This window comes from Erpetoichthys calabaricus, chromosome 8 (assembly GCF_900747795.2).
Source record: "Erpetoichthys calabaricus chromosome 8, fErpCal1.3, whole genome shotgun sequence".
NCBI classification, from domain to species: domain Eukaryota; kingdom Metazoa; phylum Chordata; class Cladistia; order Polypteriformes; family Polypteridae; genus Erpetoichthys; species Erpetoichthys calabaricus.
The window spans coordinates 175,076,843-175,092,530 of record NC_041401.2 but is presented as its reverse complement, the minus strand read 5'-3'; the positions used below and the strand labels follow the sequence as shown (position 1 = coordinate 175,092,530).

At 38.8% G+C, this 15,688-nt stretch overlaps 1 protein-coding gene across 9 annotated transcripts in view; it reads left to right on the top strand.

Moving 5' to 3' along the window:
• agrn (agrin) overlaps positions 1-15,688 on the top strand; it is a 553,557-nt gene that overhangs the window by 427,549 nt on the left and 110,320 nt on the right. For all 9 annotated transcript variants that reach the window (XM_028807851.2, XM_051931028.1, XM_051931030.1 and 6 more), the window contains one exon: positions 1,591-1,812. In XM_028807851.2, coding sequence (XP_028663684.2) covers positions 1,591-1,812 — 222 coding nt within the window. The remainder of the gene's footprint in view (positions 1-1,590; positions 1,813-15,688) is intronic.

Below are 15,688 nucleotides of genomic sequence, written 5' to 3'. Positions count from 1 at the left end.
ATTTTGCTCACTATTTGTATTAGGAAAGAAATACCAGAAATTTGTCAGACCTGATGTTAGCAGTAGGTTGTCTGATTCCAATGATGCCTGATGTTAAAGATCTTGTTACATTAATCTGTACAAATTTTAGATGTGTGCTCCATAATAGAGATATCTGAACTTTGTCACACTTGGTGGCAGCAGTGGTACTGTATACGTAGCATCCATAATGTTTACTGTTAGATATGGGAGGAAAACATTTATGGAAATTATGTAACATGCAATGCTATCCTCGTCTGTACTAATGTGAAATATGTGGAGTGTAAGAAAGTACATAAATTAATAGTACTTAGTAAAACAAACATCACATATATTAATATTGAAAAAGTGGAAGTTACATTGTTAGGGACATAGTGTAGCTGAGGGATTGGTTTAACAAATTCAAACTGCACCCCTAATAATCTTAATGGACTTGACACAAATGGGTGATGCAACATCAAACTCAAAGAAATAATTTTAATTTCCATAGATGAGAAGTTGGGTGAAAGTAGTTGTTTGCCACTCACCAATAGCATACTGTTATGCACAATTTCCTATTTCATATAGTAAAGTTCTTTTGGCATCTCCACATAATGCTTTGTGATGGAACTGTCTTCTAAAGAAAGGTAATCATAACAATTCTTTGAAGAGATGACCCTCCCTAAACTAACTGACAAGCTAGGAGTCTTTAAAGTAAATCCACTATCTGAAAGAAATTGACAGTTCTTTCCATCTGGGGAAGGCTGATGCTGCACCATTCCAAAAAAGTTAAGGGAAAAAAGATGTAGGTTTCCCTGGAAGCTCACTAAAGAAGTTCAAGATTTATTTCTTTTTCCTTATTCACCTGAAAAGATTTTGACAGCCCGGCATTACAACTTCCAAGCTGCAATTTTTGACTACCAGTAACAGATGGCTGAAAAGTGGGATTTATCTCTCTGAGATCTCATTTTGTTCCACTTAATTAAATTTGATTAGATGTTCAATTTTGTCTTTTTTATTATGTCTAGATTTCAAATTAAGTGACTGTTTTCTTTCTTTTTTTTTTCTTCAGTTGTTGTTTCCCCTCCTACGTCTTTTGAACGCAGCCGTTGAGCCAGCTTGTACTTTGAACAGCGAAGAGCTTTATAAAGAAGGCGCGTGCAGAAAAAAAACAAATCAATTAAACTGAAAATAGTCTGCACTGCTTTTCAACAGCAGAGGAGTTCAAACAGTTTCCACTTGCATGTTATGTAATGCGCCTGCAAGTTCTGCCATTCCCCCCACCCAACCCTATACCAAAAAGGCACAGGCGCAAGGAATAGTTTCTTCATGCAGTATGGGAGAAGCATGAATTTCTCCTGTCAAAGAGCCACAGCGACTCCATAATGACCCGAGTAATTTTCAGTGTCATTTTCAACACTCCGATGAATTCATTGATTGCCTTCCCATCTAATTAACTGATTATAAGAAAATGCCAAGAGGCACGCCCCTGAACGGAACAGGCTTCCTTTGCACGCTCAGCTAACTTTACATGCCGCCGCGCTTGTCTCTGAAATGTCTCCTGACTAACATATTCTTTCCTCTTTTAAGCAGACCTTGATGTTCCAAGCCCATGCCACAAAAAGACATGTGAGTTTGGCTCCGTCTGTGTGGTGAAGAATAACGAAGCTGTGTGTGAGTGCCCCGATGTGTGTACCCAGCCACCTGACACCATCTGTGGTGATGATGACCAGACGTATGGCAACAAATGTGAGATGGAAGCAATGAGCTGTGTGTTCCAGAAAGAAATAAAAATCAAGCACAAAGGACCCTGTGGTAAGTGACCCATGATTGATGCTCTGATCTCTCAGACTCATTGAGCTACTTAGATTTTGTCAGCCATGGAGCACATGTTACATGCAAGGTCTGGTGTAAACCTTATATTTAAAAACCCTACATAAATATCAATGAATAATTAATACCAACTAAAACATGCAGGAAGGGGGAGGACTGAACACAGAGAGATCACAATAAAGGAAGTGACAAAACATAACCAGCTGTTTCCTTCAGAGTTCTTTACCCCTGAGTGATAAATGGGGTGCCATCCCCACTTTCCCACTCTTCAGTTTTATATCTTTTGTATCTGTTCTTTGACACCGTCACCAAACTTATCTCTGGACTTACAGTTAGTTGGGTTGGCCTTATTAATCTGGAAGTTTTGTTGTGGCCAAGCTTTGAAATCAAAACTGTATTCGCCAACAAATGAGAGCATCTTCTGGAAGTACCTGGTGACCTGCACCTGTGTGCACAGAGAAGCTTTTAAAAGAGTCAGCTCTCAAGGTATTTTGTGAGTTACCAATTACCATATCTTAGTAGCAGGTTCCCTGGCGTGCCACCTGTGACTTGCCTCCTTCCAGGTGTCTGGGGCCATACTTTTTGTGCTTTTAGAATGTTAATTTCTGGTCCACCAACAACAAATTCACAGCCATCTCCTTGAAGGTTGCTGTTTACCCATGCTGATTTAAAAAGGTATGCTCTGACTATTTCTCTCCTACTCCAAGGCTCTTGACAGACTCATCTCCATGTGGAAGTAATAATAAAATGGTCAATGGGAGAATAAATATTTGAATAGAAATTAAAAATGCATGCCTTTAACTGCCATTACAGTATATCATTGTATATAAAAGCATATGGTCTCAATCCTATACTGAGGTGTATATATATATACTGTATATATATATATATATATATATAAAATTATATATTGGAATTATTGATGTAATAGTGAAATAATACTGGTTGAAAATAGGTTGCTTCAATTTTTTATTTAGTCTTGTTTACACTAGAAAACACGAAATGTGTCTTCATCTTTGTATCCACATAGACAAGAAGAAAAAACACACAGTGGTAACAGCTCATTGTAAGCCATCTTTAAACATTCACTTCTAATCACTGTCTGGCTGTCCTGTTTTTTTGAGCAGAATCTGGGAGGAGTAGGTAATAACACAAAATTTAGAAACCATGTGGACCACATCGGGTTAGGCTTTTACCAGCTCCTAATATATGACAGCATCAGTGCATCCATGGTTATTCCTTCAGAACATGGTTCAGTGGGTCTTAGACTGGGACTCCATTCACAGCATTTGTTTCCAACTTGAAGGTGTGACTTGCCCACCTCTAAACGCAATACATTCACACTCCTTCTGTTTTCCTGGTCTCTTTCCACAGTTCTATACTACCTCACTATTACTTGAAACTCAGTGCTGATTACCACCCGACTCTTGATTCATTTAATAACTGACACTGGTGGTTATTTGGTCCAGGCACTTTGTTGGTTGTGCCTAAAATTATTATGGTGGTTGTAATCCCAAGACTGCTAAGCTACAGTGCACTCTGCTGGCCCCTGATGTCACTACACCTACACACCTCTCAACAACTAGCAAAGGCGATCATTTAAACCAAACCATGTATTTCTTTTTGAGTCAGGGAGGTTGTTTTAAAATTCCAGGGCTAGCAAGAAATAGTGTCCTGTGGTAGCTCCTGACACCCTTTCTTCCATTGAAACAGGCACTCATCTGACATTTTGTCTCTCTGTCTTCTGTAGTAAGCAGTGGAATACTAAATATGCGGTGGGAGTCATTTGCTGCTACCTATCAGCTTCAAGGAATCCACATGGCTTTTTGCCAGTTTCTCAGGAACTCTTCTTCTGAAGCATACTCAGTAATTACAAGGCTTATTGTTCCCTGCAGACTTTGTCTGCCCACAGGATCATTTAAAGTGACTCTTAATTTACTAGGTGTTCCCCTATTCGTTCTTCCCCACTCCCATGCCATCTTGATGCCCCTTTTGGTCCTGGAAAAAGTTGCCATATGAGAAACCTATCACAATACATATTTACAAACAAATGATAACATATTTGTTGCAATGTACAATTTTATATGTATATTTACAGTATGTAGTTGCGCATGTGTGTGTAACTGTTCTAGTAAAAATGGAGGTCAGCTAACACACTAGATTTGCCTGTAGGCACGTGTACTAATCAATTCTTTCTTTAATGTAATAAATGCAATACCTGCTTTTATTGATCACTCTGAGAGATGCTATTTTGACTTTTCCAGGAGCTGTGCTTCAGGCAGCCCTGTTCTTGTCTGATTCCAAACTGTATTTTATGTTTTACACTGTGCTTGATTTTCTTGAAGGTGACCTATCCACTTACTTTTGTCAACACCTGTAAAGTAAGTTGGTTCACATTTTACACTTGTCATATTTTTATGTAGTTTAGAAAATCTAAAACCTTCCTCCTCCTCTGCTATAAGCTCTTTGTGATTAGGTCCTTTGTCAAGCTTAGGAACAGATTCAGAAAAACACAAGAAGCTTTCACCAAGTAGCTGATGAGTACTTACTGTTTTTAGTACCAGTGAGCCATAATAGTTTCTGAACCTTTTTTCTTACATGACAGTGAAATAAATTGTTTCTTAAAAGTTTGTTGGTAACAGATCGATTTTGGGGGTAACCTCAAGAACTAACATTGGTCTTCAGTCTCCATGCTTGACAACTTGCAGCCTTTTAAAGCCAGGGTTATTTTCAGAGGCCCTCAGTGTCAAGGGAATCTTATTTATCTTGCATGCCAAGAGTATCTGGGATACTTGCAAAATTCAACTGCACAGGAGCTGTAATGTGTTTAATGGTTTAATGGTCTAATGGTTTAATATCTGTTGAAGTCAGACAATTCTGAAATGTTATTTGAGAAAGAAAACACATAGGTCAGGAACTAGTGTCCTGTAGGATTTCATATTCATTCACTTCAGATGTGCTACAGATCAGTGTTTCCAATGGCTTCAATTATGTGTTCAGATGTTCCACAGCTCAGAAACTTCTGTAAAGTGGGACCAGGTATGTCTTGAGAGGCACCATAGATCAAAACCTGTTTTAAATGAAGCTGGTCATGACTTCAAATGATTGTCAGACTCAGAATTGTTCTCCAGTGGAATCATGTCTTTCCAGATTCTCCACATATTGAGAACTAGCATCCAGTGGGTTCAGGTGTGTCTTCAGATCATTCCAGAATATCAGCAGAGATACATTAGGCTGGAGCTAGTGCCCAAGGGTCTAATATTTCTACATTGATCCAATTAATTAGAAACTATGGATGTTTGGTATATCTGGAGCTCTTATCTCATATTTGTGTAAGTGTGGTATATCTGTAAATGTCACATGGGTCTGAGGATTGGGAAATCAAAATGTCAGCAGAGATTCAGTAAGCAGTAGATGACATAAAAGGTCATAAGATCTTTTTAAGTGGATCTGTAATATCTATATTGTTTCCAATCCCATTATGGAAATGGGATATCTGCAAAACAGGTATAGTTGTAGCAGTTGGACCAGTCTGAAAAAAACAAAACCTTTCAGCAGGTACAGGAACACTGTAGTGATAGAATCAGATGACTTTTAACAACCAAGAGATGCTCTAGTTTAGAAGATACCTGATTAAAAATTTAAGTGTGCTTAAAAAGGCAAATTTTTTCTAAATTGATGAATCATTTGTGTTTTATAATTTCTATATTTTTTGTTTGAATGTTTTGCTATGGAGGCAATTTTTTGTCCAGAAACAAACTCAAAAGCTTTTGTTTGCAGAGTCATAGAACATACCAAAACAGGCCAAAATAAAATTAAAATTAAAATAAAATTGTTCTTTTACACAAGCTTTTGGCTGTGGAAAAACTTAAGCTGGTTTGACCACTGAGCATTCGTAGTCATTTCATTACAATGTCTGGCTCAGAGGCCCATGCTGAAATTCTAGCCTGGTCACTGTCTGTGTAGAGTTAGCATGTTTGTGTGAGTTTTTCTTTCAGGTCACAAGGAATTGTGTTAGGGTAAGTGGCATCTCTAAATTGTCTCAAGTGTGTGTGTGGGTGTGCCCTACAGTAGTCCTGCTTTGCACCCACTGCTGCTAAAATAGTCACTGTATCCGAGTGCCTCAACCGAGGCACTCAGGTTAGAAAATGTATGGCTGAATTAAACTTGTCTCAAAGATATCTGAATTTTGTAGGCTGTACAGTTTTCATAGCTTCATGTTGGACTGTTGTGGTAGGGCAAATTTCTTGAAGTACTACATGTGTATGTGATGTGTTATGTAACTTTTGATTGCTAAATTAAACTCATTGAATGACAGTTAAGCCGCCTGGAAGCTGTATAAACAAAGCAAAATTTGGGATATTTAGTGGCCCGGTTTATTCATGCTCTTGGGACAAACCAGAGTACATCTTAAGTAGGGTGCAGTACTGAGAGGAATATCCTGCAGAGGGCAGCACAGTATATTACTGTTTAGTTCCCTTATTCTGTTCCACATGACTTCTGGCCACTCTTAAATTGTGCATGGATAATATTGAAGTATGGATGAAGGGTAAGAAATGCAGGTAAAAAAGGAAACCTCAAACATTTTTTTTTCTCTGGAAATAGTGTCAGTCGCCTTTGCTAACTACTCTTTAAGGATAATCTCTGTGCAGTGAGATGTTTGTGCTTCTTTGCTGTTTTCTTTCCTATTAATACTCTCTTTGCTTATAGGCTGATTAGCATCATGCTGGGATTCTATTCTCCTGGAGTCAGACATTTTAAATCACAGACAATAAGAAAATATAAATGTATTTCAAGTCAGCATAACCAGAACCAGAACCTTATAATTAATTTGACAAGTCTATGTCAAATGGAAGAGTGAATAAGCCCCAGTATGTGCAGTCAAAATTTCTAGGGTGGCTACATACTGATAAGAATTAGTATTTCTCATTTGAGGAAAGTGTCTCACCCTTACATACTAGCACTCCAATATGGGTTGTTTAACCCATGCTTTAGATCTCCGGTAGTAACCCAATTAGGTATTTGTTTCACACTACATTTTATGAAGGATTGTTGTTTTACCAGTAGATACAAAGAAAAGTACTTCCCAGACCGCAAAGGAGATATAAGGAGGGAGAATGTGTGCAGACATAATTTATAAATTTAAATGGCTTGAAATGATGCTTTATAACTCCAGAGATCACAGCCTAAATGCTACCTGAGTGGAGGTTTTGTTTTCTGTATTCATGTAGGTTTTCTGTAGGTTCAATGTATTTTTTCCACACATCCCAAGCACAAGCAACTTACAGTAATTCAGTGCTGCAAACTTTTCTAGTATGACCAAGTGTCTGTGTGTACCTGTAAGATGAACTGATGTTGCTTTGTAAGTTGGTTCCTGCCTGCCCTAAGTGCTGTTGGCTTAGGCTTTAGTTTCTCAGCATCTTAAAATATTAACACCATCCTATTTATTAATTAACACTATCCTATGGCACTGTATAAGTATAGATTTACTGTGTAACTTGTTACATTTATTTTTTGCTTTTGATATACAGGCAGATTAAGTTACTTGATCAGAGTCAACTAATAATATAGGTTTTTGAAACTGATAGATAGATAGATAGATAGATAGATAGATAGATAGATAGATAGATAGATAGATAGATAGATAGATAGATAGATAGATAGATAGATAGATAGATAGATACTTTATTAATCCCGATGGGTCGTAATTAGAACCCATTGTCAGAAATCCATCTCTATTATTAGATATTATTTTTCTTCAAGCAGCCCAGTTTCCTCCATTGATAGCTATCCTTCATTTACGTAGGAAGGCCCTACAAGGACTGAACTAGTATCAGCCCAATGCCACTGTAATACTAATATTTTAGTATGGTGACAGCTATGTATTCTTAAAGTGAACTGATTGTCCAAACTGTATATTAGCTAAACTTTAAGCCAAGTTTAACTTATTCATTTGTAGCATTAGTCAAAGTTCTTGACAGCAGCCTTGAAGTGTCATGGTGATGAAACCTTAAATGTAACAAAGCCTAGGATCAGGGCAGTATTAGTTGTTAATCCATAATATCAGCATACCTTTTCAACAGCCCAACATTTGCACAGTATCAATCGATGATCAGACTGAAAGTCCAACAATTTGCCATTTTTTATATGTCCTAAATATATGCCGAACAATGCATCATTACCCCAGAATAAGTCTAATGGTTACTAGAGATTTATAATGTCAGACAATTCATCCATCAATAGGCTACTGTTAGTTCAAGGAGTGTTAATTAGAAACAACCATTAATTATGTTGGTCACCTAATCCTTTAGTAGTTTGGTTCCAGTGCAATGAGAGTCTGACATCCAAAATATCAGACAACTAACCCACTAGTAGCCCAGTATTAGTCCAGTACGCAGGAACCAGCAACAATGTCACCACCATAACCGATGACTAGTCCAAAATGAATACAGTAAGAGATAATTGTTTAATCGGTCTGTAGCCCAATATCAGTCAGTGACAACTTGTTATCCAGAATGTCATTGTATTAATTGATCAGAAGTCTAAAGAAAGTCATAATTGCCAGATGTTAAGTATGACAAGCATCTAAGCCATTAGTGGCCCAGTATTGGTCCAGTGATAGATAGCTATCCTTTAAGTGAACCAGTTAATTAACTTCTTCTTCTTTTGGCTGCACCCATTAGGGGTTGCCACAGCGGATCATCTTCTTCCATATCTTTCTGTCCTCTGCATCTTGCTCTGTTACACCCATCACCTGCATGTCCTCTCTCACCACATCCATAAACCTTCTCTTAGGACTTACTCTTTTCCTCTTCCCTGGCAGCTCTATCCTTAGCATCCTTCTCCCAATATACCCAGCATGTCTCCTCTGCACATGTCCAAACCAACGCAATCTCACCTCTCTGACTTTGTCTCCCAACCATCCAACTTGAGCTGACCCTCCAATGTACTCATTTCTAATCCTGTCCATCCTCGTCACACCCAATGCAAATCTTAGCATCTTTAACTCTGCCACCTCCAGCTCTGTCTCCTGCTTTCTGGTCAGTCCCACCGTCTCCAACTCATATAACATAGCTGGTCTCACTACCATCCTGTAGACCTTCCCTTTCACTCTTGCTGATACCCATCTGTCACAAATTACTCCTGACACTCTTCTCCACCCATTCCACCCTGCCTGCTCTCTTTTCACCTATCTTCCACAATCCCCATTACTCTGTACTATTGATCCCAAGTATTTAAACTCATCCACCTTCAGCAACTCTGCTCCCTGCATCCTCACTATTCCACTGACCTCCCTCTCATTTACACACATGTATCTGTCTTGTTCCTACTGACCTTCATTCCTCTCCTCTCTACAGCATATCTCCACCTCTCCAGGGTCACCTCAACCTGCTCCCTACTATCTCTACAGATCAAAATGTCATCAGCAAACATAATAGTCCACGGGGACACCTGTCTAATCTCGTCTGTCAACCTGTCCATCACCATTGCAAATAAGAAAGGGCTCAGAGCTGATCCCTGATGTAATCCCACCTCCAGGTTGAATCCGTTGCTCCTACCGCAAACCTTACCACTGTCACACTTCCCTCATACATATCCTGTACAATTCAACATACTTCTCTGCCACTCCCGACTTCCTCATACAATACCACAGCTCCTCTCAAGGCACCCTGTCATATGCTTTCTCCAGGTCCACAAAGACGCAATGGAACTCCTTCTGGCCTTCTCTAAACTTCTCCATCAACATCCTCAGAGCAAACATCGCATCTGTGGTGCTTTTTCTTGACATGAAACCATACTGCTGCTCACTAATCATCACCTCACTTCTTAACCTAGCTTCCACTACTCTTTCCCATAACTTCATGCTGTGGCTCATCAATTTTATTCCCCTGTAGTTACTGCAGTCCTGCACATCCCCCTTATTCTTAAATATCGGTACCAGTACACTTCTTCTCCACTCCTCAGGCATCCTCTCACTTTCCAAGATTCCATTAAATAATCTGGTTTAAACCTCCACTGCCATCTCTCCTAAACACCTCAATGCTTCCACAGGTATGTCATCTGGACCAACGGGCTTTCCATTTTTAATCCTCTTCATAGCTGTCCTTACTTCCTCCTTGCTAATCCATTGCACTTCCTGATTCACTATCTCCACATCATCCAACCTCTTCTCTCTCTCGTTCTCTTCATTCATCAGCCTCTCAAAGTACTCTTTCCAACTGCTCAGCACACTCTCCTTGCTTGTGAGTACATTTCCATCTTTATCCTTTATCACCCTAACCTGCTGCACATCTTTGCCAGTTCAGTCCCTCTGTCTGGCCAATCGGTACAGGTCCTTTTCTCCCTCCTTAGTGTCCAACCTCTCATACAACTCATCATATGCCTTTTGTTTAGCCTTCGCCACCTCTCTCTTCACCTTGAGCCTGATCTCCTTGTACTTTGTCTACTTTCTGCATCTCTCTGACTATCCCACTTCTTCTTTGCCATCCTGTTTGCACAATATATCAACCTTCCTTCTCTTCATCATATCTACTAACTCTCTCCCCTTATCAGTCATACTGCCAGCATTCAAAGTTCCTACCCTCAGTTCCACTCTCTTTACTTTCCTCCTCTCTTCCTGCCTCCAGACACATCTCCCTCCTCCTCTTCTCCTTCTTCTTCTTCGGCCAACAGTAGCCCAATTTCCGCCAGCACCCTGTTGGCTAACAGTACTGGTGGAGGTCGTTGTTAACCCGGCGCTCGACCGATCCAATATGGAACTTTGTATTGTTGTCCGCATATTGATTTGGCAAAATTTTACACCAGATGCCCTTCCTGATGTAACCCTCCCCATTTATCCAAGCTTGGGACCGGCACGAAGAAACACACTGGTTTGTGCATCACTGGTTAATTAACTGGTTCAAAATCATATCATTAAGGGCCAGACACCCAAAATGTCAGACAACTAATCCATCTTTTTCTCACTATCAGTTTAGTTAGAAATAGCCATCCATAATGTCAGACAACTAATCCATCAGCAGCCTGAGATCAGTCCAATAAGAGTCTTGCATCCATAATGTCAAGCACCTAATTCATCATTAGGCCAGCACCAAATCAGTTTTAGCTGTCAGCCACCATAATGTAACCATAGCACAGCTATCCTTGCCATCATCGTGTTTCCATTTTCAGAGATACCTTTGTAAATGAATAATTCCAGACTGCCTTGCTCACAATGTTTTAAAGTACCATAGACTGTTGTTGAACTTAAATCACTAACTCGCATACCATGTTTTACTTTAGACAGATATCCAAGTCAGCAGGAATTCCATGACTGGCTTTTTTCCCCTTTGCCCTCTATTGGGATTGGAAATAAATGTGTGAATAAATTAGTCAGGTTTATGGATGCTGAGGTTTTTCACATCAGGGACCAGACAGTGAAGTAATTAGTCCAGTATGTTTTATTATATACTCATAAAACTCAAAAGTATAAAAAAAAATAAAAATAAAAGCTTTCTGTGAGTCCTGTCATCAAGGTAATACATCAATATAATCGGCTTCTATAACATCCTAGTGCTATTTTTCAGTAGTGTTAAGAAAAAAGCAATGCATTAAAAGTTGACTTGATTGAGCAAGCAAATTTAAAATTACAAACTAATAGCTCGTATCTTGCCTGAAGAAGGGGCCTGAGTTGCCTCGAAAGCTTACATATTGTAATTTTTTTTAGTTAGCCAATAAAAGGTGTCATTTTACTTGACTTGTCACTACATTCATAATGGCTAACACTGTACAACACACTAGTACTACAAACAAATAGCTCCTTATTTAGGTTGGAAACTCTATCATAGAAAATCCCTTGAAGTTTTCAACTGTAGTCCTGTTGAAGCTCACTAGTACCTTATCTAGGGGTCAGAAAGCCTTGCACCAATTTCACTTCAGAATGTACTTATGTAGGTATTAAAATCAGAGAGTTTGTGTGATTTGAAGTATTGAGAAAACTGTAGTCCCAGAACATTATGCAAACTATATCATTTTTAAGTTTTTTTTAGCAGTTCAACATTAATACTATAGGCATAGATTCTTATGCTTCGAGACTGAACTGTCTCACTATAGGGGATAAAAGCCTTTTGCCAGCAGATATGCAAGACAGAAAAGTGACATGCATCACTGTCCTGTACAGCCCCTGCTACATTTTACTGCCTCTTCCACCCATACTTTAGCTCTCTGTTGGCAGGTGTTCTCTGTAAGCTGTGCTACCATTCCACCTGTGCAGCTGCCTTCAAAACACTCAAAATAATGCAGCCAGTTTGGCACAGATTACATAAGAAATACTTCCCTACTCATTTAAGTGCATGGGTACCACACAGCCATATTGTCACTATGTACCTATCAGACACAACATTCAAATCACTTACATAATATTATGTATTATGTAATATCATGTTGCCAGAACAGCTCTGACCTGTCGAGGCATGGACTCCACAAAACTTCTGAAGGTGTCCTGTGATATCTGACACCAAGACGTTAGCAGGAGATACTTTAAGTCCTTTAAGTTGCAAGATGAGGCCTCCATGAATTGGACTTGTTTTTCTAGCACATTCCACAGTTGCTCGAAGAGATTTAGATTTGGGGAATATGGAGGCCAAGTCAACACCTTGATATTTTTGTCATGTTCTTCAAACTTTTCCTGAACAATTTTTGCAGTGTGGCAGGGTGCATTATCCTGCTGGAAGAGATCACTGCCTTCAGCAAATACTGTTGCCATGAAGGGGCTTACATGGTATGCAACAATCTTTAGGTATGTGTCAAGGTAACATCAACATGAATGCCAGGACCCAATATTTCCCAGCACAGTATTGCCCAGAGCATCACATTGCCTCCTCCTGCTTGCCTTCTTCCTGTAGTGCATCCTGCTGCCCTCTATTCCCCAGGTAAAGGACGCACATGCACCTGGGCATCCTCATGATCTGAAAAAAAATGTGATTCATCAGACCTGGCAACCTTCTTCCATTGCTCCATGGCTCACTTCTGATGCTCATGTGCCCATTGTAAATGCTTTTATTGCTGGACAGGGTTCAGTATGAACACTCTGACCAGTCTGTGGCAATGTAGCCAGCTGCAGTGCAGGCAGCTGTAATGCACAGCATTATCTGACAACCTTCTCTTATGGCCAGTATTATGTTTTTTAGTAATTTGTGTATCAGTAGCCCTTCTGTGAGATTGGACTAGTCGTGTTAGCCTTCACCCACTACATATAACAATGAGACTTGGGCAGGAACACCCTACAAGATTGGCCATTTTGGAGATGCTCTGACCCAGTCATCTAGCCATCATAGTGTGGCTCATGTCAAAGTCGCTCAGATACTTGAAGAAACAGAGAGCTGAAATTCTTTAGAAATAAGTTTTCCTTTTGTTAGTACTTTTATTTCAGTTTGGAGCACACACTACAAGTACTCTGTTACATTATCTATCTGTCTGTCTGTCTGTCTGATTTAACTAAAAACTTTGAGCTTCCTAATACCTTTAGTGTGGGACAATATTATTTTTCATGTTTTCTAAATATATTTCTTTAAAGTTGTGAAGTTTATTTCTTTATTCAAATCCCTCACATTTTGTTATTTTTATGGATGCTGGTTTTAAGTTATTTTTCCATAAAGTCTCTTATAATTGTATTTTCTTCTTGTATGCTAATGTAGTAATAGATTTTTATGTTCTGAAGCACCACCTTGCAAACAAGATTATTTTAGTTAAATTAGCTTTATGTCTGTACTAATTTCACCTTTTCTTTCATTTTAAGCCAAGTATCAGTTTATGTTTATGAACTTTTATCAGTTTTAATTTTTATTATTGGTGACTTAACCTCAATTAGTTTCTATACTGAGACAATCACTTCAGTTTAGTTTTCATACTCCACCCTCAAATTATATTTTTTCCCTGTTGCTTTACGTAGTGTTTTTTGCAGTGATGCCAATAAAACAAATTAATCACAAGTTTTAAAGGAGAATGGAGATCACATAGTCAATTGAGGCCAGCAGGTGGCCAATGCTGAACAACAGCAAACGATATTAGAAAATCCACAAAAAACATTTCCATATACAGTACTCATGTCATATAATCCTCTTGTTATTCATCCAGTTATATGCTCACATCGTACAAAATGCATGCATTTTCATTAAAATATTGTTAAATAAAATATTTGCAGAAAATCAGAGTTGTGCACAGACATGAAGCTAGTTCACATGGAATCAAGCTTTTGAACCGAAAATCCATCTCTCCCCTACTTCATTGGTCAAAAGTCCTAGAGAGGATCAAGGTGCTTATTTAGACAGCTCTAGACATCTTAAACTTCAGATCAAGTACTTTATGAAGGAAAGAATTCATTAGAACTTGCTGGGCATTCCAACAAACCTTTTGTGTTTTTCTGTTTGATTGACTAAGATGACCAGACAGCAGCATTCTGCATACACCAATTTAAATGACTGACATTGCCAGTCATTTTACTTTCTTTGGTAAATTTGTTTTGTCAGTGTGTCATAGTCCTCAAACTCTTCATAGACATCTTCAGTTTAGGAGTATTTTTAAATTTGTATGGTTATTTCCCTTTTATTGATCTTCACAAGGCTGACTGACTACACTGATAATGTCATTGTCCTACTCAAAATAATAAAAAGACAGCACTTTGCCATTTACAGATAATTCTTTTCTGTTGATCCTTGTTTAAGAGCCTGCTCTATGCACCTAACTGAGAAGTATTATTCCCATTAGGTAATGTAGCCACATAGTGCATTGCTAGGTAGTCAGAACAAATAGGAAGTAAGTAATAGGCTTCAACAAGTTTTCATTTCCACCCATTTTAATTTTATTCCAGTTAATTTATGAGTATATGATTTTAATATCAGTTTTTTTTTACATTGAGCTCTTAGTTTTGTTTGTTTTTATTTCGAGGAACAATGTGCTTTTTTAGTCATTTCAGTTTTCATTAACAATAACAACCTTGAGCCACACAATGGAGTGCTATTTCATATGGCACCTTTTACAGCATTAACCATCACAAGAAATAAAATGCTTATGTGTATCTATCTATCTGTCACACTGTTAAAAACAGTTTTAGGACGCTGTCAGGATTATTGATTGTATTTTATATATTAAACGGGTTACCTTGTGAGGTGTTTGCAAGGGCAAAATTGGCACCAGAGGGGTGCTGGACAGGGTTAATACCTGACAGGGGCCAAAGAGAGAGAGTCACACATCAGCCCAAAGAAACTGTACCACCATTGTTGGGTGGGAAAGGTTCTGGCAATGAACGGTATCCCCTGTAACTGCAGGTACAAAGACACATAGGCCACGGAGGACTGACCAGCAAGTGTCAATAAATATATTCCATGTAAGTTCAGAACTTGAAAGCTGTGATGGGGCCTCGTTTTTTAAAAATAAGCACCACTAGATGTCTTTGTGAGCAAGTAACCTTTACATTTTATAAGAGATGACTGACATGGTATAAGCATAACCTTTGGAAGGCCATTTAAAAGACGATGTCTACAGATCGAAAATGTTTGGGTATAAATAATTCAGAAAGTTCCTAAAAGCAGAACTTTAATCTAATGCATGTCTAGCACTACACTGAATCCCCTTCAATGAAGTGATGTGTAGTTTGGGAGAGATGGGGTCAGGCGAATGCGCCAACCCTCCACTTTCAGCCCTCAAGGCTTAGTAATGTTCCTTCCACTGTTTCACCTACATAAACCTTGTTACAATATTTACATCCACTATAGTCAAGTTTGGTCATCTTTATTGGCATTCTACCAGAGATTGCAAGTTATTGCAGCAGGGAGGATCTCGCCACACCATCCACTTGGTAGTAGCAATAGGCGCTGTGTACAAG